Raw genomic sequence first — 24,406 nt, forward strand, 5'->3', positions numbered from 1 at the left:
GGCTGGTGGGAACGAGAATGATGGGAACGAGAGAGAGGGCCCTGCTCTCAGTCCCACGCCCGTCACAAGCTTGGCTGGTGGGAACGAGAGTGGTAGAAACAAGAGAGGGATCCCTGCTCTCAGTCCCACCCCCAAAACAAGCTTGGCTGGTGGGAACGAGAGAGGGCCCCCGCTCTCAGTCCCACCCCCGTTACAAGCGCAGCTGGTGGCAACGAGAGTAATGGGAACGAGAGAAGGGGCCCTACTCTCAGTCCCACCCGTCACAAGCGTAGCTGATGGGAACGAGAGTGATGGGAATGAGAGAGGGGCCTGCTCTCAGTCCCACCCCCATCACAAGTGCGGCTGGTGGGAACGAGTGGTAGAAACAAGAGAGGGAGCCCTGCTCTCAGTCCCACCCCCAACACAAGCTTGGCTGGTGGGAACGAGAGAGGGGCCCCTGCTCAGTCCCACCCCCATCACAAGCGCGACTAGTGGGAATGAGAGAGGGGCCCCTGCTCTCAGTCCCACCCCCATCACAAGTGCGGCTGGTGGGAACGAGTGGTAGAAACAAGAGAGGGAGCCCTGCTCTCAGTCCCACCCCCAACACAAGCTTGGCTGTTGGGAATGAGAGAGGGGCTCTGCTCTCAGTCCCACCCCCATCACAAGCTTGGCTGTCGGGAACGAGAGAGGGGCCCCTGCTCTCAATCCCACCCCCATCACAAGCGCGACTAGTGGGAACGAGAGTGGTGGGAATGAGAGAGGGGCCCCTGTTCTCAGTTCCACCCCTGTCACAAGCACGGCTGGTAAGAACAAGAGAGAGGGCCCTGCTCCCGGTCCCATCCCCATCACAAGTGTGGCTGGTGGGAACGAGAATGGTGGGAATGAGAGAAGGAGCCTTCTCCGTGATCGCCCCCCACCTCTGGATCTCCCTCCCTAAAGAAATAAAAATGGCCCCACCCTCCTCTCCTTAAAAGAAATAGTTAAAGACACATCTATGCACCTTAGCATACAGAGAGGAGGAGGACTAATATAACTGCCACCCCATAGCAGCTATGGCCAAGTGAAACTAGAACAAATACTGAACATTTTCAGCAACTTGGTAACTTAAATCAGTCCAGGTATACATTCACTCTGTGCAATAATATTCTTACTGAGTGTCATGTTTACATTTATTATTTTTTCTAATGTGGACATTTTATTATGAGTATGTTATTGTCATGTTATATTTTTGATATTAATGAAGTAACTGTGGCATTGAATGTTTGCCGTTTAGATGTATGTTAACCGCCCTGAGTCCCTCTTGCGAGAGAGGGCTTTCTAGAAATAAAATTTTATTAATATTATTTTATTATTAAAAATTATATTATGACCAGGACAGAGTGAGCTCCTGGGCTTTAGCCCAGCTTCTGCCTACCTAGCGGTTCAAACGCAAAATCAAGAAATTAGCCAAATGCTAAAACCAATGACAGGACTAATGGACATGATAGGAATGAGTGAAACACATGCAAGTGCTTGTTCTGACATTGACTGAGTTGTGATCTTCCCACTGACGAAAAGCAATGGATGCATTTTTTAAAACTCACACTGTGACGGTAGAAAGGGTCAACTTTTGTAGGGTATTTGTCAAACTGCAAAAGGATTAGAACACAAACTCATTATGTTGTAAGATTCAGCAGTGAAGTCTGAAAGCCTGCCTATCTAATGGGGGTCAGAATAATAACAACAACAAAGACAATATCCAAGACAGGAAGGACTGACAGGCAGAAATCATAAAGGGAAAGAGGATCAGGAACAAAGCTTTCAGGATAAATTAAGTTTGGGGTGCACCCTTATTGTAGATTTAATGCAGTTTGACACCACTCCATAAATTCCCATTCTCCACACCCAGATTCAAAGCCTCCCAAAGAACTCTTTCGAGACACGACAAGAACCTTTGCAACAAAAGAGAGTTGTGCTCTACTTATCCTCACATTTCTGCCTGGGGTACGCACCATGGGAGGTGCTGGCGTTGGCATGATGGCAGTGGGCGGGATGGCGTGGGGAAACGGGGTGAAGGTGTGCTGGTGCGTGTGCTGGTGCGTATGCTGGTGCTGGTGCTGATGTTGGTGGAACTCGGTCCTCAGGTAGGGGGGCGGGCCCAGCGAGGCACCACGGTCCGCACTCTGGGAAGCTAGAAACCGGGTGTTCAGTTCCTGGCGGAGAAGGTCTTGCTCTGAAAGGTGAAACAACAATACAGTCCCTTTCATTTCATTCTATTCAACTCCAAGCTTACCACAGTGCAGCTTACTGCCTGACTGTTCCCACTAGCCCGCGTCATTTCGCGACACAGTCATTCAGTTTTACTATCAAACCGAAGGCTAAACCAATCCCAACCAAGGTCTCACCAAAGCAAAATAGAGCAGGACTATGGCTGTCCTTGAACCAGAATTGATTTTGAAATGTTTTCCAAACATTTCACTTTTTAGGTCCACATCATTTCGCGACACAGTCATTCGGTTTTACTATCACACCAAAGGCTAAACCAATCCCAACCAAGGTCTGACCAAAGCAAAATTGAGCGGGACTATGGCTGTCCTTGAACCAGAATCCATTTTGAAATGTTTTCCAAACATTTCACTTTTTAGGTCCACATCATTTCGCGACACAGTCATTCGGTTTTACTATCACACCAAAGGCTAAACCAATCCCAACCAAGGTCTGACCAAAGCAAAATAGAGCGGGACTATGGCTGTCCTTGAACCAGAATCCATTTTGAAATGTTTTCCAGACATTTCACTTTTTAGGCCCGCATCATTTCACAACACAGTCATTCAGTTTTACTACCAAACCGAAGGTTAAACCAATTCCAACCGAAGCAAAATAAAAAGGACTATGGATTTCCTTGAACCAGAACCGATTTGGGTCCTTACCTGAATAAGCGCTCCCAGCAGGATGGCCTGGAACCTGCAGCGTCCCCGATGTCAGAGGAGGAGGAGGGGGCAATGCCGTGGGAGGGGCAAACATATTGGGGTGATGGGAGTGTGTAGGAGGCTGGAGGGTGGGAGCAAATGTATGGAGCGGGCTGTGGTTTGGTAAGGAAAGGGGGAAGGGGGACGCCGAGGAGTGGTGGGCGATATGTGGAGGTGGAAGGGCTGGCGGAGGCGGCTGAGCCTTTGCGGGCGTACTGCTTCTGCTGCTGCTGTTCAGGAAAAACAACGATAATAACGATGTCAGGGGAACACTGAGGACCAGAAATCATGACAGCCTTGAACACCAAGAAGCTTTAAGGTGGGTGACAGTGCAGGAAACTAGGGACTTATTGAGAGGAGGAGCAAATCACCAGCAGCAATAGATCTTTACCAACTGAAAGGTTGGCAGTTTGAGCTTGGGTCGGGGTGAGCACCCGACCTTCAGCCCAGCTCACTGTCCACCTAAGCAGTTCGAAAACAGATATGAGCAGTGAGGAGATAAATTAAGCTCCGCTTCAGTGGGTAGGTATTTTACGACACCATAAAAAGGAAAGACCGGACAATGCCGGTGATCAAAGAGCAGGAGGAAAAGTCTGTAATCAAGGGCTCGTAGTTAGAGGATGGAACAACAGCACCTCCCCGTGGCCGAGATCGAGCACAACCTCTAGGGCGCCGAAGTTGGAAAAATGCCAACATATACCTCTATCTGTTGTCTGTCCTGTATGTCTAATGGCATTGAATGTTTGCTGTGTATATGTTCTGTGATCCGCCCTGAGTCCCCTTTGGGGTGAGAAGGGCGGAATATAAATGCTGTAAACAAATAAATAAATTTTCCCATGCTATATGCCATTTTTGGTTTTCGTTCTGCAATTCAGGTGTTTGGAACATACCAAGCTAATAAGCACATTCCCTTTCTCTTAAATATTAATACAGTAGAGTTCTGGTTATCCGACGTGCTTGCCAGAGGTACAAGACTCTTCCCTTCGGCAAGCACGTGGGACCACACTTTGGAGAAGCCAGGTGCACGTTGCCTACCAACACGCATCCGGCTTCCCTAAACCGGGCGGGCACTGACCAGAGGGATGAGGCTCGTCCCTCCACAACCGCCCACACTTGCCGGTTATCCGACATTCCGCCCGCTCGTTTATGTCGGATAACCGGAACTCTATTGTACCTCTAAGTTTGTAACCCAAGTGGTTCTTTGAAAATATACAAACTAGGAGGAACTGGGCTTAGTGTTCCTTACTAGGAGCATTAGGCAAAAAGGTACTCAACTGGCAACCCAGATGGGACACGGTCTTGAGCCCTGAGCAACTACACCTGACAAGATTCGGCTCTTTGCCGAATCCTTGGGACCCCAGAGCGGCCGCGGATACACCAATGAGGTTCTCACCTCAAACTGTTGAGGCTCAAGCTGCTACTGTTATACGATGACAACTGTTGTGCAAGGCTGCAGGATGGAGGACGCAGCTGGGACGATGGCAGACTCTGATTTGCTGGCTGTCCAGGAGAAAGCGGTCTCAGGGGGTGCTGCGCTTGGGATGGAGGCGCTGAGGGGTGCTGGTCCACCTCAGAGTTCTGAAGCTTCTGGGTTGCTTCAGGCTGCGAAGAATGAGAAGGCTCCGATCGCTGGATCACAGCAGGTTTGGGAGAATGTGTCTCTGACGGCGGTTCCAAATGAGGGGGGATGGAAGGCTGAGAAACCTGAGGGCAAAGATTTTGAGGCACAACCAGGTCAAGCAGTGGATCTTTATCGCTGTCCTGACTCTTCTCTTGACTCCGTTCTAGTCCGGATATTTTGGGGACTGACAACGTCCTGGCATCTTCCTCTTCATTTTCTTTCAGTGAACCAACCCCTAAGTCTGTATCTGGAAACAAGCACAAGCAGATACAAGAAGGGTAAGTATAATGTGGAAAATTACGTATCTATACACATAATAAAAGTGAAAATATGTATGTACGTGTGTGGCTGGGGTGTCCACTGACACAGAGAAGCTCCCACTTCCACAAATAACTATAGCTCTAGCGATACCAACGGCCCTCCCTCCAATGACATTGCAGATTATAGTAAACATGTACAAGAGTCCTACCGAAACACCATACTGTCTACCACCCAAGTGAAGGCTTTCATAAGGGGACAATTTCATCCTATATTTTCTGTTATTACTCCATCACGGACACCCCAGTGTTTCTTATTCTCTCCATTGGTATGGTATTTGCATGACCCCGCCCACTACCTCTCCCATAACCCTTTCCTATTCTTTTCTATGGCACACAGCAAACAGAGAAATTGATCAGCAACTGAATGTACTAGAGAGGTTTGGGGAGAATTCACCATGATTCATAGGAGTTGTAGGGACTGGGATGTATAGTTCACTTGCATCTAAGAGCACTCTGAACTCCAACAACGATGGATTTGGAACTAACTTGGCACAGAACACCCATGACCATGAAAAATTACTGGCAGTTTTTAGAGGGATTTATAGGAGTTGTAGTTCACCTACATCCAGACGCACTGCAAACCCACACAATGATGGATCTGGACCAAACTTGACATGCATATCCGATATGCCCAAATTTGAATACTGGTGGGTTTGGAGGGGAATTGACCTGGATATTTTGGAGTTGTAGGTACTGAACAACCCATCCCCTCAATGGACTGTCACCTTGTCGTGGTGAGGAGGCGTGCGTGTTCCAATGAGCCTGTGGGCACAACCACTGGAGTCATGCACTCCCAGGAGGGGCCACAGGGGAGGATCCAGACCAAGAACAATCCGAAGACCCTAAGACCTCAATGGCGGAGCAGGCGGAGGATAACATGGCACATGTTACAATGGCTGTGTTGTGACTCAGCTGGAACCTCAGATTGACTCTGATGGGGATTATGGGATTCAGGTTCAAAATCAGGTTCAGAATGTCCCTGTTGTAGAAGATGAGGAACAGAGAGTTTTTCCCACAGCAGGGAATGATGTTGATGATACTGAAACTAGCCAGGTGCAAACTGACTCAGAAAAGGAGGACAGTTCTCAGTCTGACAGCAAGCAGACTGATGCTAACGAGCAGGTTGACCTTGATGAAACGGAATCTTTAGATCGAGCTGACCGTTTGGAATTCAGGGTTTATTTATTTATTTATTTACAACATTTATACCCCGCCCTTCTCACCCGAGGGGACTAGGGCTCGAAGGAGTGTGAGAATAGCAAACAAGAAGGAGGTCAGAGGCCAAAGAAATGCTTTCATGCTTGGCAAAGGGTATTAAAGCAGTGTGTTTAGAGATGAACCTTTGTCAAAGCAACTTTCGTTCAGCCAAGAAGCAAGTTTTTGTTTTCCTGGATTATCTTCATGTTATTGGGACTTTGCCATGCTCTAATGGGAGTTTGTTTATTCCTTGCAATTTCTTGGATTATTCACCAAGGCTTTGTTTTGTAACTATCTTTTGGAACTTTACTTTTGTTTTTAAAAGAACTTTTTATCTTCTAATAAACTACAAAAGACTTCAACCTGTGTGCAGTCTGGTATATATAGCAAGGTGAAGCTAGCCTGAGGTGTGGCAGGCTGTGAAGGCGGAAGAAGGCTGCAACAGACTGAGAAGCCACTGTTGTCGTGTCAATCATGCCACTGGCTGGGACCTCACTCTGTGAAGACTGTTTGTTGATCGGCCGTGCACTGACCTCCACACATTAAAAAAAATCACCCACAGGCATATTCCAAGAAAAAATAAAAACAAACCAGCAAAAGTCCCATGGCGATCAGTGAGTGGCGACGGGGGCAGGACTGTGAAATCTGGAAGCCCCTAGTCACAGACTGGCACATGGGTGATGGCTATGGACTCAGTGGTTCTACCTCAAGGTCCGAGGCAGTTGAGTAGTCCGGCAGCTGTATCCATGACTGAGCAGCCCTTTTTAGGATCCGCTCTGCTCACCCCACACGGGGAAGGGTCTAGAAAAGGTGCCCTAAACATAGTTCACCTCTCTTATCCCTGACTAAACATAGTCCACCACCCTGTAGTCAAAAAAGACCTACGGACGCACCCCAAGACCCCACAATTGGAGGAGATGATATACTACTAGTTTGGCGGGAACTAGTCAGAACTAGTTCCTGGAAGATCTCGGAATAAAGGCACGCTCACAAAGGTAAATCCTTGGAAAAAGCTTGCCAAAGGGAATCGAAAGCTAGTTCTGACTAGTTCCCACCAAACTGGTAGTATATCTAGCTGACCCATGTCCCCTCCTACTATCTACTTCTAACGGCTACATTCCATTCCCACAGAACATGCTACATTTCCCAGGTTTCTCCCCAGTCCAGATGGCTCTTATCAGAAGCCAGAGCTCTACTCCCATCCCAACCAAACTGGCATGGAGTCGGCGAAGCAGCTTGTTGTTGTAGCTCGTACGGACACATCCTGACACCATCATCCTCCATCTATGAGGGATCGCCTAAGTAAGTAAGTAACTGGGAATTATAGTTCACCTCCAAACAATGAGTCCTTTTGGTGTTAATGTTGGAAAGTGCTCCCTGGTCAAAAAAAAAAAGGTTGGGAACTACTGTTTTAGAAGAAAGGCCTGGTGAAGAATGAAAACTACACAGTTGCCTGAGTTTCCCTTGCCTAAGAAAACCCTATGAAAATTCATGGATTTGTCGTAAGTCAGCGGGTGACCCGAAGGCACATAACGCTCACACACATTGGGTAGAAATGTTGTTTGTCAAGACGAGGTCTTCCAAAGCCTCCATTTTCTCTTTCAAAGCATGGTCTCCAAGGTGACTAATCCTGCCCTGAGGGCCGCTGTCAGTTTATCACTTGAATTGGATGGAGAAAGCTCCCTTTTCTCTCTCTTCGACATTCAACCCTCTTGGGAGAGACCTCAATGGCTTTGTTTACCAATCCCAAAGGATGTTGCCTTTGGATTAAAATTAAATCCCCAACCCTGTAGAAGGGTAAAACAGATCCATCATAGATTTGTTTGTACATCCTGGATTTAAGCACAATTGAAAACCGAGGCATGTGGCGGCAGCGAGGCAGAAAGGAGCAGAAGGGGAACGGGGAAGGGTATCTCCTGGAAAGGGGAGAACACCCCACATTACAACCTTTTGTTGCTGGCTCCAACTGTCAGCAAGTTAATCCCATCTTCTTACTCCATCATGTCATGACTCGTTAGCTCTCTACTCCTTTGTTTACCCAGATCTGCATTCATTAAGCTCCATGAAGGAGGGGACCGCCCAAAACACACAAGCAAGAAGATAAAATTCACCACAACACGACATAACTATCTGACAATACACTCCAGAAAACATGACGCTGAGAGAAAATGCAAATTCCTGGGAGAAGGACAAGGAATAATAAACATCATTATCCTATAGCCTCTTCAAAAGGTTCTAGAGCTCATGTTGCCTACCACAAAGCATCTATTCAATGCCATCTGTATAGACTTGTTTCTGATTTTCTAAACACAGACTTGGTTGTACCTTGGCTTGAAAAATGAAAATGGCAAAACTATGGTTTAATCCTCCTGTCTTGTATATCCATTATAGAATTCAAGGAGCAGCTTATGTGGTTTCCACCATTCAAGAAGGTGTCCATAGTTTCCACCACATGATTCAAAAAGTCCATGGTGTTTCTATCATAGGATTTGAGGACTCCATTGGGTTTCTAGCAGAGGATTCAAGGAGGAGTCTATTGGGTTTCCACCATAAGATTCAAGGTGTCCATAGCATTTCTATCACAGGATTCAAGGAGAAGTCCATTGGCTTTCCACCATTGGATTCAAGGAGGAGTCCATAGTGTTTACTACCATTAGGTTCAACTAAGTTTCCACCATAAGATTCAAGGAGGAGTCCATTGGGTTTCCACCACAGGATTCAAAGAGGAATTCACTAAATTCAAGGATTCAAGAAGGAGTCCATAGTGCTTCTGCCACTGGATTCAAGGAGGGGTCCACTAAGTTTCCACCATAGGATTCAAGGAGGAGTCTATTGGGTTTCCACCACAGGATTTAAGGAGCCAATCGTATTTCTATCATAGGATTCAAGGAGAAGTCCATTGGCTTTCCACTGTTGGATTCAAGGAGGAGTCCATAGTGTTCACTACCATTGGGTTCAACTGTTTCCACCATAAGATTCAAGGAGGAGTCCATTGGGTTTCCACCACAGGATTCAAGGAGCCCATAGTATATCTATCATAGGATTCAAGGAGGAGTCCATTGGGTTTCCACCACAGGATTCAAGAAGTCCATACTATTTCTATCATAGGATTCAAGGAGGAGTCCATAGGAGTTTTCCAGGAAGTGTTTGAATTATCAATTGAGGCAACTTCCTAATTTCATTAACTTTAGTAAAGCTATACCATCAAGACACTTAATGCCTTGATGGTATAGCTTTACAGCATTATAGCCTTGTATCGGTTGTTGTGTTAGTGTAATTTTAATCCTTGATTTTCTACTATGTTCTTTCAACTTTTAATGGCTGACATCACTGACTGTTCAGCTGCATTTTAAGATTTAATAATAATAATAATAATAATAATAATAATAATAATAATAATACTTTATAACCCACCCTATCTCCCTGAGGGGACTCAAAAACCCTAAGAAACTTATAAAAACCCTTGATTCCCCAGCACAAAATCTGTTGTAGTCTTACACCAAGCTGTCAGAAGCTCATCCTACATTTATTAGGATCTCTGGCACAGTGTGTACAGTAATGAGGACCATATTTTTCTAGACTGTCATTCCAGCATGACAGCCTTAGCTACTCTTCGGAATAAAAAATCCTACTCTAATACATATTAGAAACAAGCAAGACTGTGGCTGTCACTGAACTATCACCCATTTCAGAAATGCAGAACTGACAGGCCGATATCCACAATTACTTAGTACTGAAATATCTTCATATGAACTAGAATCATCCCACCACAATTTTTAAAAAGGTCACTATCTTGGCTCAGGTGGACATCTACACTGACCATTTAATGTGATTTGAAGGCAGCTTAAGAACACATCATTTAAATCAGTGGTTTCCAGCCTGCATGGACCACCAGTGGTCCCCAATAATTAAAATATGGTCCGCGGCCTCACTGTTATTACACTGTTGGAACAAGAGCAATCCACAAAAGGCACGACAACAAGCCTCCTGACTGTTGCTTCTCCTCCTCCCTCTCTGAGTGGAGCCGTTTCCTATCTCCTCTCCCTTATTGCTTTGTCACGGTTGGGATACTGTCATTGCAGGCCCAGAGAGTGACCGGAATCATTTTCATGCCCAGTGGAAATCCCAAAGGCCAAAGCAATGAGGGCGAGGAAAGGGTCACTGTTAAGCGATCCACAAAAGGCATGACAACAAGCCTCCTGACTGTTGCTTCTCCTCCTCCTGACTCTCCGAGTGGAGCCGTTTCCTCCTATCTCCTCTCCCTTATTGCTTTGTCACGCTGGGGATACTGTCATTGCAGGTCCAGAGAGTGACCGGTATCATTTTCGCACCCAGTGGGAATCACAAAGCCCGGAGCAATGAGGGCAACGAAAGGGTCACTGGTGTCTCGCTCTGCTCCTGGCCATTGATATGTCAAGGACAGGATTTCCAAACTCCGGTCCGCGAGCCAGATGTGGCTCTTTAAGATCATCTACGCAGCCTCTGCCCTAAACTTTAGGCTTAGGGTCACTCTGAGTCTGAAACGACTTGAAGGCACACAACAGCAGCAACAACAACAACCTAATTAACCTGACTGTGTTGTCAAAGGCTTTCATGGCCGGAATCACAGGGTGGTTGTGTGTTTTCCGGGCTGTATGGCCATGTTCCAGAAGTATTCTCTCCTGACATTTCGCCCCATATCTATGGCAGGCATCCTCAGAGGTTGTGAGGTATATACTGTCAGGAAATAGTTAAACTGAGACTAAACCACCTCTCGGTCTCAATTCCTCTCGACATTCTGGCAAAACTGCTCAGATGCACGGAACAAAATCCAAACTTCTCAGTTGTCAGCTGAAACAGCGGCTTGAACTTTATTGCAGTTATTTACACAATATTTACACTTCCCATTGAAATATACCTCCCATGCGCAAACACCCATATTTTGAGTTTTGTAAGCCTTGTAAGCTTCCCAACTTGGACAACGGGTAAATATATTTTTCTTCTTTCCTGGGAAGGGTTTTCCCCACTGCAGAAAAGTATATTTATTTTAAATAGACCTCGGATCATGGAAATGTTATTGGGTGCTATTTTGCTCCTCCTCTTTCTCTCATTCCGTTTCCACTCCAATTAACGAACAATTATTTAACATTAACAGTAATTACAGGCACCCGTTAAGCACCTACAGATGTCAACTGTTAGCTTTTGTACCTAATCACTCAATGAAATGGAGAAAGTTCAAAAAACATCAATTAGCCAGGCAATTAGTTTCAGTGAGAAAAGTGCATGTTATCATGTGGGAGCTGATTTGATTTATTTTATTTTGGCAGGAAAAAGGCGCATGGGCTGGCAAGCCTTTGTACACGGTGGGGAGATAAGATAAAGCTAGATTGTGCCTACCGCAGGGCGAGCTTTGAAAAAACTTTGAGATAGTCAAGTTAATATCTCCACTTAACATTGGCAGTCCCATTCCAATGGGGAAAGGTTTGAGGGACAGGACTTTATGACCTAGACCTGTGGAGCCCCAAGAAACGTTCATATATTATCTTATCTATACACATAATAAAAATGAAAATATGTATGTGTGTGGCGGGGGTGTCCACTTACACAGACAAGCTCCCACTTCCACAAACATCTATAACTCCCACTACTCAGGAGACACCAATGGCCTTCTCTGCAATGACATTGCAGGTTATAGCGAGCGCCATAAACATGTCCAAGAGCCCTTCCAATGTCCTCCACAAACATCACACTGCCCACCACCCAAGGCTTTCAGATGGGGACAATTTCACCCTAGATTTTCTGTTTTTCCTCCACCATAGACATCCCAGTGTTTCTGACTCTCCAATGGTGTGGAATTTGCATGACCCCGCCCACTGCCTCTCACATAACCCTTTCCAATTATTTTCAACAAACAGAGGAATTGATAAGCAATTGAACATACTAGAGAGGTTTGGGGAGAATTCAGCATGATTTATAGGAGTTGTAGATACCGGGATGTATAGTTTACCTGCAATCTAAGAGCACTCTCAACTCCACCAAGGATGGAATTTGACCAAACTTGGTACACAGAGCCCCCATGACCAGCAAAAAATACTGGAGGCCTTTAGGGGAAATTCACCTTGATTTGGGGGGAGTTGTAGTTCACCTACATCCAGAGAATACTGTGGACCCAAACACTGATGGATCTGGACCAAACTTGGCACACAAATCTGATATGCCGAAATTTGATTACTGGAGGGGTTTGGAGGGAATTTACCTTCCTTTCTTTCGAATTGTAGTTCACCCACAACCAGGGAAACTGTGGCCTCCATCAATGATGGACCTGGACCAAACTTGACGCACAGAACCACATGACTAACTCAACCTACTGGAGGGGTTTGAGGGGACTGACTCACCATAATGGGAGTTGTAGTTTAGCCTACAGCCAGAGAGCACACTCAACCCCACCTATGATGCATCTGGAGTAAACTTGCTCGACATAACAAACTTTAAGGACTGATGGAGCTTCTGGGAGTTAACCTGGCATGTTGTTCATTATGCATTTTGTACAATTAAAACACTGACTTTTTCAAATAACCCGGGCAACGCCGGATACCCAAGCTAGTATAGAATAAAAAACAGGTAGACTACTACAGCAACCTTAAAAATAAAAGTCTAGAAGTAGTACAGACTCATCACAAAGACAGATTGGGGGTCAGACTAAGCATTACACTGAATAACATTGTGGCTACAGTGTCTAATATTGTCCCGTTGATAAGGAGGTTCAACATTTTCCTCACCCTGAAAAATCATAACAAGAATGGTCTCTGGCCCCACAGAGATAGGAGGCTTAAAAAGAAATCCCACCGACACAAAAAGGGGATTTTCCCTCAGATGGGGCGATTCTGATCATGACTGACAAATGAATGGATAAGCCTCTCCATTCTGCATGCTGCGTTCCCGGGGAGAATTCTAATCCCACCCGTGTCTATAAAGAAAAACAAGACACACATGTAGGATAATGTGCAATTTGGCCTTTGGTCAAGAAGTACGTGTGGAGCAGAAATCAAACATAGAGTCCTACAAGGGTAGCCGTTATTGTACAGTACCTCCACCTTTTTCAGAAACAAGTCACCATCCCCACATTTTTTTATGTACTAAGCTCGATATGCACCTATTAACAAGAACAAGATTTGTTTCTGAGCTCAATTCAAGGCTATCAACTTGATGGGGCCAGGAGACCTGAAAAGATGGCCTCCTCCCATATGATTCTATGCAGGAAACCCCTATTAAAAATGGCTGCCAGTTCCAATGTAGAGGCTTACGCAGGAAGCCCTTATGAAAAATGGCAACACCATTGTTCCTTGAGTCATTCTGAATTCCGCCCAACAGCAAATATTTTGCTATTTCTTAAAATTACACATAGCTGCTCTGTTGTTTTACAGCAACAAATAATCATCATCATCATCATCATCATCATCATCATCATCATCATGGACATTCCACAGTTTTATAAACACCCAATTGCCTAGTTTCCAACAGACTTCACAACCTCTGAGGATGCCTGCCATAGATGTAGGTAAACATCAGGAGAGAATGCTTCTGGAACATGGCCAGACAAAATTACACACAAAGCCAGAACTCTTCTAGAAAGTCTATAAGCAAGCCACAAAAGAGGTTACCTCTCCACAAGAAGAGCTATCCAGTTGCCTCCCAAACTGACAAGAGACATTAGTGCAGCTTGGGAACAGCTGGCTGATGTACACGGAGTGCAAACAAACTGTCTGCAAACAAACGCAAAACATTTAAAAGCCCCAATAGAAACAAAACACTGGGCTGATCAAAGGAGGAAACTGAAACCACAGCACACAGGCTGAAAACTTAATCCAGTCAAACACAGAGCTGTCAGCTGAAAAGACTGCTCTCCACTTATTTATTTAAAATGCATGAGCTTTTGCACTTAACTGTCTGAAATGTTGAGAAGTGTTTATTTCACTTGCAGAGACACCGCACTTGAACTCAATTACGCCACGGAACAGGATCTAGAAGGATATTACAAGCTTGACAAGGTGTCGTGTTTCCAGACAGGATCCTTGCTTCAGACTACAGTATTGTGTGACACTGTACATATTAAATCCCAAGCCTTACACAACACACAACCAAACAGGCAGGGCTCACAGGGAAACCCAGAGTGAGCGACAGCCTTTTTGTGCGTCACGTGCTCCTGAAAAGCGTGGAGGAGGAGCCGTGATCGCCTGCCACGTGGTCCCGTTACAGACGGGAAACCGTGACCACTAGACCTTTGCTGTTACGGCCATCTGACCAAGCCGAAGAAGTCGGATGGGCCGAAAGAAAATGGCTAAAATGAATCCCTGCACAAGCCTACTAACAAACATTTTCCTTATATGTATTCGTTATTTATCTGAATTCCTTTTTGGTGATTTCCCCCCATTTCTTGTACACATTTCTTTCAAATCTTAGCTCAGTTTAAAGTTCTTTGGACATCAATTTTGGTTATTTTACATTTCTCCGGGCTACAGTGCAGCTGGTTATCAGCCAGCTGCAATAAATCACTACTGACCGAGAGGTCATGAGATCGAAGCTCAGGTCTGACTGAGGGGCCGACCATTAAATAGCCTAGCTCGCTGTTGACCTAAGCAGCTCGAAAGACACTTGCATCTGTCGAGAAGGAAATTTAGATACCGTTTTATGCTAACTAATTTACGACACCATAAAAACTTTAGCAGCGTGCGGAAGAAAGAGGAAGTACTCATAAAGGACTCAGTGTCACGAGTGAATGCTGAAGCGGTAGCTCCCCCTGTGGCCGGAATCGAGCATACCCTCACAAAGCTGGAAAATGTTAAATTGCCTCTGTGTCTGTCTAAATATGTCGTATGTCTAATGCATTGAATGTTTGCCATGTACGTTGCATTGCAGTCTGCCCCGAGTCCCCTTCAATTTAACATTTTTCCAGCTTCATGAGGGTATGCTCGATTCTGGCCACGGGGGTGGCCGACGTTTCACCGTCCACTCATAACACCGAGTCCTTGATGGAGTACTTCCTCATTCTTTCAAGACTGATGAGAATAATGATTTGATCAGAGCTGGACAGTCTTATCTTAAATTTGAGCTTTATATAAATGTTCAAAAACATTTAACCTGCTGATGACTCAATTAATGTAATTTAATTGGTATCGCAGCTTATACTGGAGTCAATGTTTTCTCAATTTTTTGTGGTAAAATTAGGTGACTCGGCTTATATTCGGGTCGGCTTATACTCGAGTATATACGGTAAATACTGTAAATAAATAAATAAACAAATTTTCTAAGTTGCTGACACTGTTTGCAATTGTGCCTTCAGTATCTCACTTTGAAGAAACTCCCATCCATCATTAACTGAGCATGGAATCATGCTCAGTATTTCTTTAAATTTCCTGAAGTCCTAGAATATTTGACTTTGTTTCTCCCTTCCTTTGTATCACAAACTCCGGGAGCACATGGTTGGGAAAGGTCATTTTACGGCTTTTTTCTTCAAAATTAAAAAAGAAAACTCATCTTTTTCTTTAATTGTCCTTATACAAAGTCATTATATTTTTCTTTCTTTCCTTTTATTTGGAAGCACCTGGATGAGCACGTGGTCTGAAGAAGGAAACCTCTGGAGGACAAGCAGAAAAAAGCTTCCATTTGGATGGAAATCAGGGGCAAAGGCATAATCCCACCTCAGCTAAAAAGCCGATCTTCAGACAGCTTCCCAAGCAAAGGCGATGAAAGGCCTGTGTTGACTTTAGCTGACACAAAAGAATCCTTAGCCTTTCATGGGAACTAAACCTTGGCCAGGAATGAAACCCAAGCGAGGCCCATTCGCCACTAAACACTCATCCATTTAAACCGATAAAGTCAACAAAGTAAGAATGTGGGTGATGGTGTTTCACCGAAAACAAAAGAGGTTCATGGAAAAGAAAGGGGGAAATGAATGTGTCCCCTCGTTGTCCATGAATACCCATCAATCTGTATCAATTTAACAATGTAATAATATATACCGTATATACTCGAGTATAAGCCGACCTGAATATAAGCCGAGGCACCTAATTTTACCACAAAAACTGGGAAAACATTGACCCCAGTATAAGCCGAGGGTGGTAAATTTCAGAAATAAAAATCCTTACAAGAGCCCGAGAAAGTCCTAATTAGAGGGAGAGGAATAATTGTCTTTAGCCAATTGCTGCCAGTTAGAAGACTAAGCTCTGCCCACTTGGTCTCCTAGCAACCGACTCAGCCCAGGGGACAGGCAGTTAGGCCTCACTTAGGCCTCTTCTACAGATTATCTAATTTGCACTGGATTATATGGCAGTGTAGACTCAAGGCCCTTCCACACAGCTATATAACCCATTTATAATCTTATATTATCTGCTTTATCTTGAGTCCACACTGCCATATAATTCACTTCAGTGTGCATTTTATTCAGGTGTGTAGAAGGGGCCTCATATAATCCAGTTCTAAGCAGATAATATATGATTATAAATATACAGTAGAGTCTCACTTATCCAACATAAACACCCTGGCAGAACATAGGATAACTGAATATGTTGGATAATAAGAAGGGAGTCAGGAAAAGCCTATTAAACATCACGTTCCTTCACAACCCTATCTGCTGCCAAACTGGCATCCTCAGAGATTATGAGATCTGTTTGAAAACAGACAAGTGGGATGTTTATTTCTATCTCAGCAATGATATCCAGGATGGGACAACTCTTATCTGTTTGAGGCGACTGTGAATATTCCCCTTGGCCACCTTGATTACCATTGAATGCCCTACACGTCTATCTTCCACCCTGGTCATTCCACAGATATATAAACCGCACTTCCTTTCGTTACAACACATTTCAAAACCTCTGAGGATGCCTGCCATACACACAGGCGAAACATCAGGAGAGAATACATTTCGAACATGACTAGGCAGACCACAGAACTCAGAGCAATTCAATACAAAGAGAAAAAATAATAATAAAATAAATACAAAAAAACAAATAAAAAACAAAATAATACAATTAAAAAAACATAAATAAAAATATTATCAATTTTTTTTTGTGTCAGGAGCAACCGGAGTTGCTTCTGGAGTGAGAGAATTGGCCGTCTGCAAGGACGTTGCCCAGGAGACGCCCAGATGTTTTGATGTTTTTACCATCCTTGTGGGAGGCTTCTCTCATGTCCCCGCATGGAGCTGGAGCTGATAGAGGGAGCTCATCCACACACTCCCCAGGTGGGATTCGAACCTGGCAGCTTTCAGGTCAGCAACCCAACCTTCAAGTCACTTAGTCCACTACGCCATCTGGGGGCTCCATTATCAAATAATAAAATAAAATACATACAAATAATAAAATAAAATAATAAACACAAATAATAAAAGAATAAAAATAACATAAATACAAATAATACAATAAAAAATAAAAACACTAAAAAATAATTAAAAACACTAAAAAATTAATACAATAAAATACTGTAATAACAGAAAATAACTAAAATTAATACAAGAAAATAATAAAATATAATAAATAAAAAGATAAGTTACAATAAAATTAATTAAAAAAATACAAATAACATCAAATAAAAATTCCACAACAATTTTTAACCAATACCAATACCACATTGCCACAGCAATGCGTGGCCGGGTACAGCTAGTTAGTCCTAAAAGGCCTCTCAGGAGAAGTATAGAGGCTCAGCCCTGTCTCGGGCTCTTGCAAGGAGGCCCTGCCCCTTCCCTAACTTCGCCCTCTGTGTCCTAACAGGCGCCTCAGGAGAGAGATAGATTCTCAGCCCTGTCTTGGGCTCTTGGGAAGAAGCCACGCCCACTCCTCTAGCTCCGCCCCTGTGTCCTAACAGGCGCCTCAGGTGCTCAGCCCTGTCCCCGGCACTTGGGAAGAGGCCCCTCCCCTCCCCTGGCCCCGCCCCCGTGTCTAATAGGTGCCATCACCGCCCCCCTGGATCACTGCAGCGCCCACCAGGGGGTGATAGCGCCCACTTTGGGAATCACTGAGCTAAACTATTAATGGTCGGGAGCTTACTCTGACCAGGGCCGGCTTCGAACTCATGACCTCTCGGTCAGTAGTGATTTACTGCAGCTGGCTACTAACCAGCTGCACCACAGCCCAGTCCATCCAATTCACCCTGGAAAAAGAAAATGAAGGAAAACTGCAATTTCTAGATGTCCTAGTCAACCACAAACGCAATCAATAATTGGGCCCCAACCATCACCCAGGTGAAAAAAGAAGCACAATGAAAGTCCTGGCAGACCGTGCAAACAGAATCTTCTCCAAGGTGAATTGAGCCACCTCAACTGGGCTCTACAGGCCAATGGAGACTCCACCACAGATATCAGAAGAGCTTCAAGGCCAAGAACAAGCCATGAGAGTCAAGACAAAGATCCACCCAGAGGAAAAGTGCCCTTGCCATACATCAAGGGATCCACTGATCACATAGGGAAGCTGAGGAAGAAACACAACCTACAAACTATCTATAGACCCACCAACATTCAGCAAAGGACAAGAGGGATCTTCTCACCTCTGCAGGAGTCTACCATATACCATGCAGCTGTGGACAAGTCTCCACAGGGACCACCAAACGCACAAATCAAGGAACGTGAAAGGCACTGCAGACTAACTCAACCAGAGAAGTCACTGGATGAACCAACACGGACACCACGTATTATTTGAAAACACAGCAATGCTGGAACACTCTAACAACCACCATGTCAGACTACACAGAGAAGCCATTGGCATCTGCCATGGTATTACTTCTGGTCTTTCTGAATGTCTACCATCTCAAAATCCCTAAACCTGCCCTAGACCTATACATGAAGTCAACTTCCACATGAGTATATACAGTAATTCCAAGATTTATGGAGGGCGTGGGGAAGCCTGACTCTTCCTTGCCTTGATATCTCGGATTCTCCAGATTGCACATCCTAATCTCCATATATCGATCCTTGAACGCCGAGGGCATCATTAGTTTGAACAAACAAGGTACAGTAGAGTCTCACTTATCCAAGCCTCACTTATCCAAGTTTCTGGATTATCCAAGCAATTTTTGTAGTCAATGTTTTCAATATATTATGATATTCTGGTGCTAAATTCGTAAATACAGTAATTACAACATAACATGACTGTGTATTGAACTACTTTCTCTGTCAAATTTGTTGTATAACACGATGTTTTGGTGCTTAATGTGTAAAATCATAACCTAATTGGATGTTTAATAGGCTTTTCCTAAAAGATATTAGCTTATCCAAGCTTCTGCCGGCCCGTTTAGCTTGGATAAGTGAGACTCTACTGTATATAACTGGGGAATTTCAGTCTCTTGAATGCAAGCATCACTTCTTGTCATTTTTTAAAAAGTCTAAGTTCCTCTGTGCATGTCAAGACAAATAAATCCATTTAGGTCTTCTTTCTCCCCATCTTTGTTTTAGTTTGAAGTAGGGGAGGGATCCCTCTGTTCAGAACTTCAAAGGGATGTTAATACATCACAGGGCCAGGGCTCCATTATGCAATTAAAAATGGATTGAATTCAATATACATCAAAGTCATTTCAGAAGGAGAACCGTAATTACCTAGAGAATCGCAGGCCTAATGAGTGGGCTTCGCATAGGCCTGGTATATATATATTCCTAAGGCAACAAAGGGAGCTTGGGCGGGAGCAAAGCGGAGCACCACATAAGCACCCTCCTCACTACAAAAATAAGCCAAGAAATAGACACAATGGGAAATAAACCACAACGTTTCAACGTATTTCCCTAGTACTAAATTTAGGTGGGCAGAAGGTACACATAAAGGATTTCTGACTCTAATTTATTTATTTACTACATTTATATCCCGCAGCTTACAAATAATATGTACATACAATAAATTAGATTATCAGCATAGCACAATACTAGCATTACATATTACTATATTGTACTATACCAGTAGACTGTAATATTATTAGTAATGTGAATATTATTTAAATAATTTAATATTATTTAATATTATTTTAATTAATATTATATTGTATATTATTATTATTATATTGTATTACATTACAACATTATGATCAATATGATATGTATATACAATGTATTATATTATTTTATATCTTATATTACCAGCATACCATGTTACTGGGGAGAAGGGCCCACAACTGATGTCACTAGGGACAAGGTGGAACTGTCTTCCTGGCTCCCCTTCTTTGCTCTGGCCTCAGAGCATCAGTTGTTTTCTAACCACATACTTGTTCAGCTGATTCTTTGTTTCCTAAACGCTTGCTAGAGACCAGTAACCAATGGCTCATACAACATCAAACCAGTAGTTTGTCTTTAGGACTCACCATGGATACAACAAACGATCTGTTTTTATTGATCCGCGGCACAATTAGCTGCTTCCCAAATAAATGAACTTAAGACTGAGAGGAAAAGGACTTACGTCAAGGAAGAATTATAGTTCTTTGCTACATATAAGGGACGTGGGATGACTCTTGTGGTTCTCCAAACCTGGCCAAGGTCTGATAAAACCAATCATCGTGTCATCCACGTACCATGGGAGGCCTTGATTCACACAAGGAGCACAAGTGCTTTCCTGAAGGGTCACCAACCATCACCAGGATCCCGCCCACTGCCTCTCCCTTAATCCTTTCCTATTCTTTTCTACAGCACACAACAGAGAAATTGATCAACAACTGAACATACTCGCCTCAATCCCAGTGTTCCTTTCTCTCTCAACCAGTATGGAATTTGCATAATCCTGCCCACTGCCTCTCCCTTAACCCTTTCCTATAATTTTCTATGGCACACAACAAACAGAGGAATTGACCAGCAACTGAACATACTTGCCTCAAACAGACAAGAGTTCTTTCTCTCACCCTGGACAGTCCACATATATATATAAACCTCTGAGGATGCCTTCAATAGAGGTGGGTGAAACATCAGGACAGAATGCTTCTGGAACATGGCCAGACAGCCCTGAAAACTCACCGCAACCCAGTGGTTCCAGCCACTAAAGTCTTCAACAAAACGAGATATCCTTTATTTATTGAAATTATTAATTATTGCTGTGCAAAATACCCAACACCGTTGAGAATACCAAAACAAAACACATTTTGGAGCATCAAACCACTTATGTTTCTCACTGCAAACGTGAAATTTGGGTTGAGATGAACATGGAAGTAGATATTATAGGATATGGGACAAATGCAGACTTACCTTTCTTTGCAGTTGTGTTGAACAACTTTTCAGAACCGGCATCAGAGGCCTAAAAACGGAGAAAGAAAATATATGAGGCCATGGCATAGCCAAGAGAATGACATAAAGGAATATATTACATCTCTAAGAGGAGGCAAAAAAGGATAGGAAGAACAAAAGAGAGAAAAAGGAGGCCAAAATCCAAAATGTCCAGAAGATGGTGCTAGCTCACTGCCTCAGAATATTTAGGCAAGATAGGAAGTTGTGTGGAAAAAAGGCAAGAGAGGAGAAAAAATGGGTATTTCTACAGATTTAATTATTCCATACGCAGAGATTCAGTATGTGCCAAAATCTAAGCAATGATATGAGAGAGATGCCATAATTGTTCTTCATCCAAGGTAACGTCAAGGAGGGATACACAGAATTACTGATTTAAAACAACTCTTTGAACCAGGTTAGATTGAACATGAAGATGTTGAACCTAAAAATATCCCATTGTCAACAATTCCCATGAATCCATAGCAGTTTATTTATTTATAGTATTTATATTCCGCCCTTCTCACCCCGAAGCGGACTCAGGGTGGATCACAGAACATACATATGCAACAAACATTCATACATAGACAAGCCAGACAAGTGTACATGGATAGAGATACATATAGGCTTTTCCCATCTTCGGCATCTTGGAGGAATGTGCTCGGTTCTGGCCACAAGGGGTGCTATTGCTAAACCTCCCTGGAGAAGAGCTTTGTTCGTAAGCTTCCTCCTTGATCTAATCACCAGCATTTTATGAGTGCCTTAAAATACCTCCCTGTTTTTAAAGCTGTACCTATTTATCTACTCACATTTTCGAACCACTAGATAGGCAGAAGCTGGGCTAAAGGCCAGGAGCTCACCCCGACCCGGGCTTCGAACTGTCAACCTTTCAACTGACAACATTTACTGGTGGATTAACCTGCTGTGCTAAAGCCCAACCCAGTTAAAGTGGTGTCAAAGTGTGTTAATTCCACAATGTAGATTTGCCATTATGAACACACAAAGTTTATCATATCCTACAGATGGGCCCAATTATTTCAGATTTAACTGTGGCTGAAGAAAATAGAATTAAAGCCTTTTACTCTCAATGATATTACTATGCTTCAAAAATAATTATTTCCTTTTAAACGTTTACAATCAAAACAAGTAAAAACAATGTAACACCAGAAGAGGGCTGGATGTATCAATAAGTAAAATAAGGCCTTGCTTAGACCATTACTATCTGGTGCAATAGATATGCAATATGGAATCCTGGGAGTTGTAGTTTGAGGAGGTACCAGCCCTCTTTGGAAGAGAAGGCCTGAGCCTTTGCAAAACTACAACTCCCGCGATTCCAGGACAGTTCAAGTGGGGTCAACTTGCAGTGTAGATGTACCCCGAGAAAAAGAACAAATCCAAAACATATAACCTGGTTCATAATTTAAGATCCCTTGCATATAGTGACAACAAAGCGGAAGCTATAATAATAATGATAATTTTATTTTTGTACCCTGCCTCCATCTCCCTGCAGGGACTCAGGGCGGCTAACATGAGGCCAAGCCCAAATAACCACAATAAAACAAAATAAATAACGTACAACACAAAGCAAAAATGTAAACAGAATAAGTTCTATAATATTGAAAAAAGGTAGTTTGAACGGCATGAAAATAGAGCGAATCAATGTGTGACAACCACGTTGTGCAGCCATTCCAAAATACATTGACGTTAGAACCACAGAACTGTAGAATTATTGCTCAATGCTATATAATCATCACAGTTGTAGATTAGCAAAGCCTTTAAGCCCTCTTTCTCAAAACTACAACTCCCAGGACTCAAGTGGTGTCAAACGCCATTCGTTCTACACTGTAGATGCAGCCATAGGTTCTTGAATAAGATGGTTTTACTTCCAAACTGAGAACCACACTGGGTGTGCCCTTGTAAATAGTGTTTATATGTATTTTGTGTATGTGTGTATATATATACAGACGGACATATATACACACACCTATATATATGCACACATATGTGTATTATACACACACATGTGGAAAAGGTGGTAAGAGAACAGCCCAATGTATAAAACATGTGGACCAAACAAGATTGAAAAAAAATCCAGAAGGCAGATATATTCCAGAGGATATTATTAGGGTTTTGACGTGGTTCTCTAACCTTGCTGATGAAGGCAATGGAAGCTAGCGTTCCACTGTGGGCTTCATCCCACATTGCGGCAGCACAATGGGTTAAACTTTTGTGCTGGCTGAACTGCTGATCTGAAGGTTGGTGGTTCGAATCTGCAAGACGGGGTGAGCTCCCATCTGTCAGCTCTAGCTTGCAAAGACATAAAGAGAAGCCTCCCAACAGGATAGTAACACATCTGGGCATCCCCTGGGCAACGTCTCTGTAGACGGCCAATTCTCTCACACCAGGCGCGACTTGCAGTATGTTCTCAAATCGCTTCTGACACGATAAAAAATTATCTCATTTCCTAAAAAATCTGAACTCGGTGTATGTTGTTTCTCCTCTGACAGATCCATCCGTGGACCAAAAGTTATTTTAACATTTGCACCATTTTAATGTTTGGAATGAACCGACACAATTGCTTTCCACACTCCCACTCATTCCATCTCTAAAGCAAAACAGAAAGGCTTTCTTGAAGAGCAGGAAATTATTAAGAAGCATCTCCATCCGTTTATGTTCTTGGCCACAGCTAATGGAAAAGCCTCGCATGCATATTCAATGACATATTACTTTCAAAATCACAGCCTTGGTTACCAACTATTGCTCATTACCGTCCGAGAAATTCTGAAAAAGGCAAAGAGGACCCAAAGGCAATAGGAAACGTGCTTTGATTCCTTTTTTTAGGGAACAAAACAGAAAATGCCCGATCGTTCGCTAACTAATACATGAACCATAGCAAAATATAAGCAGTTTCCATTACAACGACGAAATGCCAAATTCTGTGTGCTTGCTTAAAAATAAATGCAAATAAGACAGAAGAAAAATATATTGTTGTTCTTGTAAAAGCAAGGAAGGGAAAATGTCAGGAAAACAACAATATCACTTGTAGCATCTATAATATCCAAAACAATAAAAACAGGCAAAGGATGCCGAGTCCCACTCTCAAAAATTGCATGTGTATGGAACAATTCCCAGAAATTAATCT

General features: G+C 43.4%; 1 protein-coding gene across 7 annotated transcripts in view; it reads right to left on the minus strand.

The window, feature by feature from the left end:
• Positions 1–24,406, minus strand: part of auts2 (activator of transcription and developmental regulator AUTS2) — a 481,369-nt gene that overhangs the window by 16,037 nt on the left and 440,926 nt on the right. For 3 of the 7 annotated variants that reach the window (XM_062960192.1, XM_062960187.1, XM_062960193.1), the window contains 5 exons: positions 21,250–21,298; positions 4,321–4,795; positions 2,889–3,157; positions 1,950–2,191; positions 1,563–1,607 (listed from right to left, as the gene is read on the minus strand). In XM_062960192.1, the coding sequence (XP_062816262.1) occupies positions 1,563–1,607; positions 1,950–2,191; positions 2,889–3,157; positions 4,321–4,795; positions 21,250–21,298 (1,080 nt within the window). The remainder of the gene's footprint in view (positions 1–1,562; positions 1,608–1,949; positions 2,192–2,888; positions 3,158–4,320; positions 4,796–21,249; positions 21,299–24,406) is intronic. The other 4 variants (XM_062960188.1, XM_062960189.1, XM_062960191.1 and 1 more) reach the window with 4 other exon arrangements.

The sequence above is a fragment of the Anolis carolinensis genome, unplaced genomic scaffold (genome assembly GCF_035594765.1).
Source record: "Anolis carolinensis isolate JA03-04 unplaced genomic scaffold, rAnoCar3.1.pri scaffold_7, whole genome shotgun sequence".
NCBI classification, from domain to species: Eukaryota; Metazoa; Chordata; class Lepidosauria; order Squamata; family Dactyloidae; genus Anolis; species Anolis carolinensis.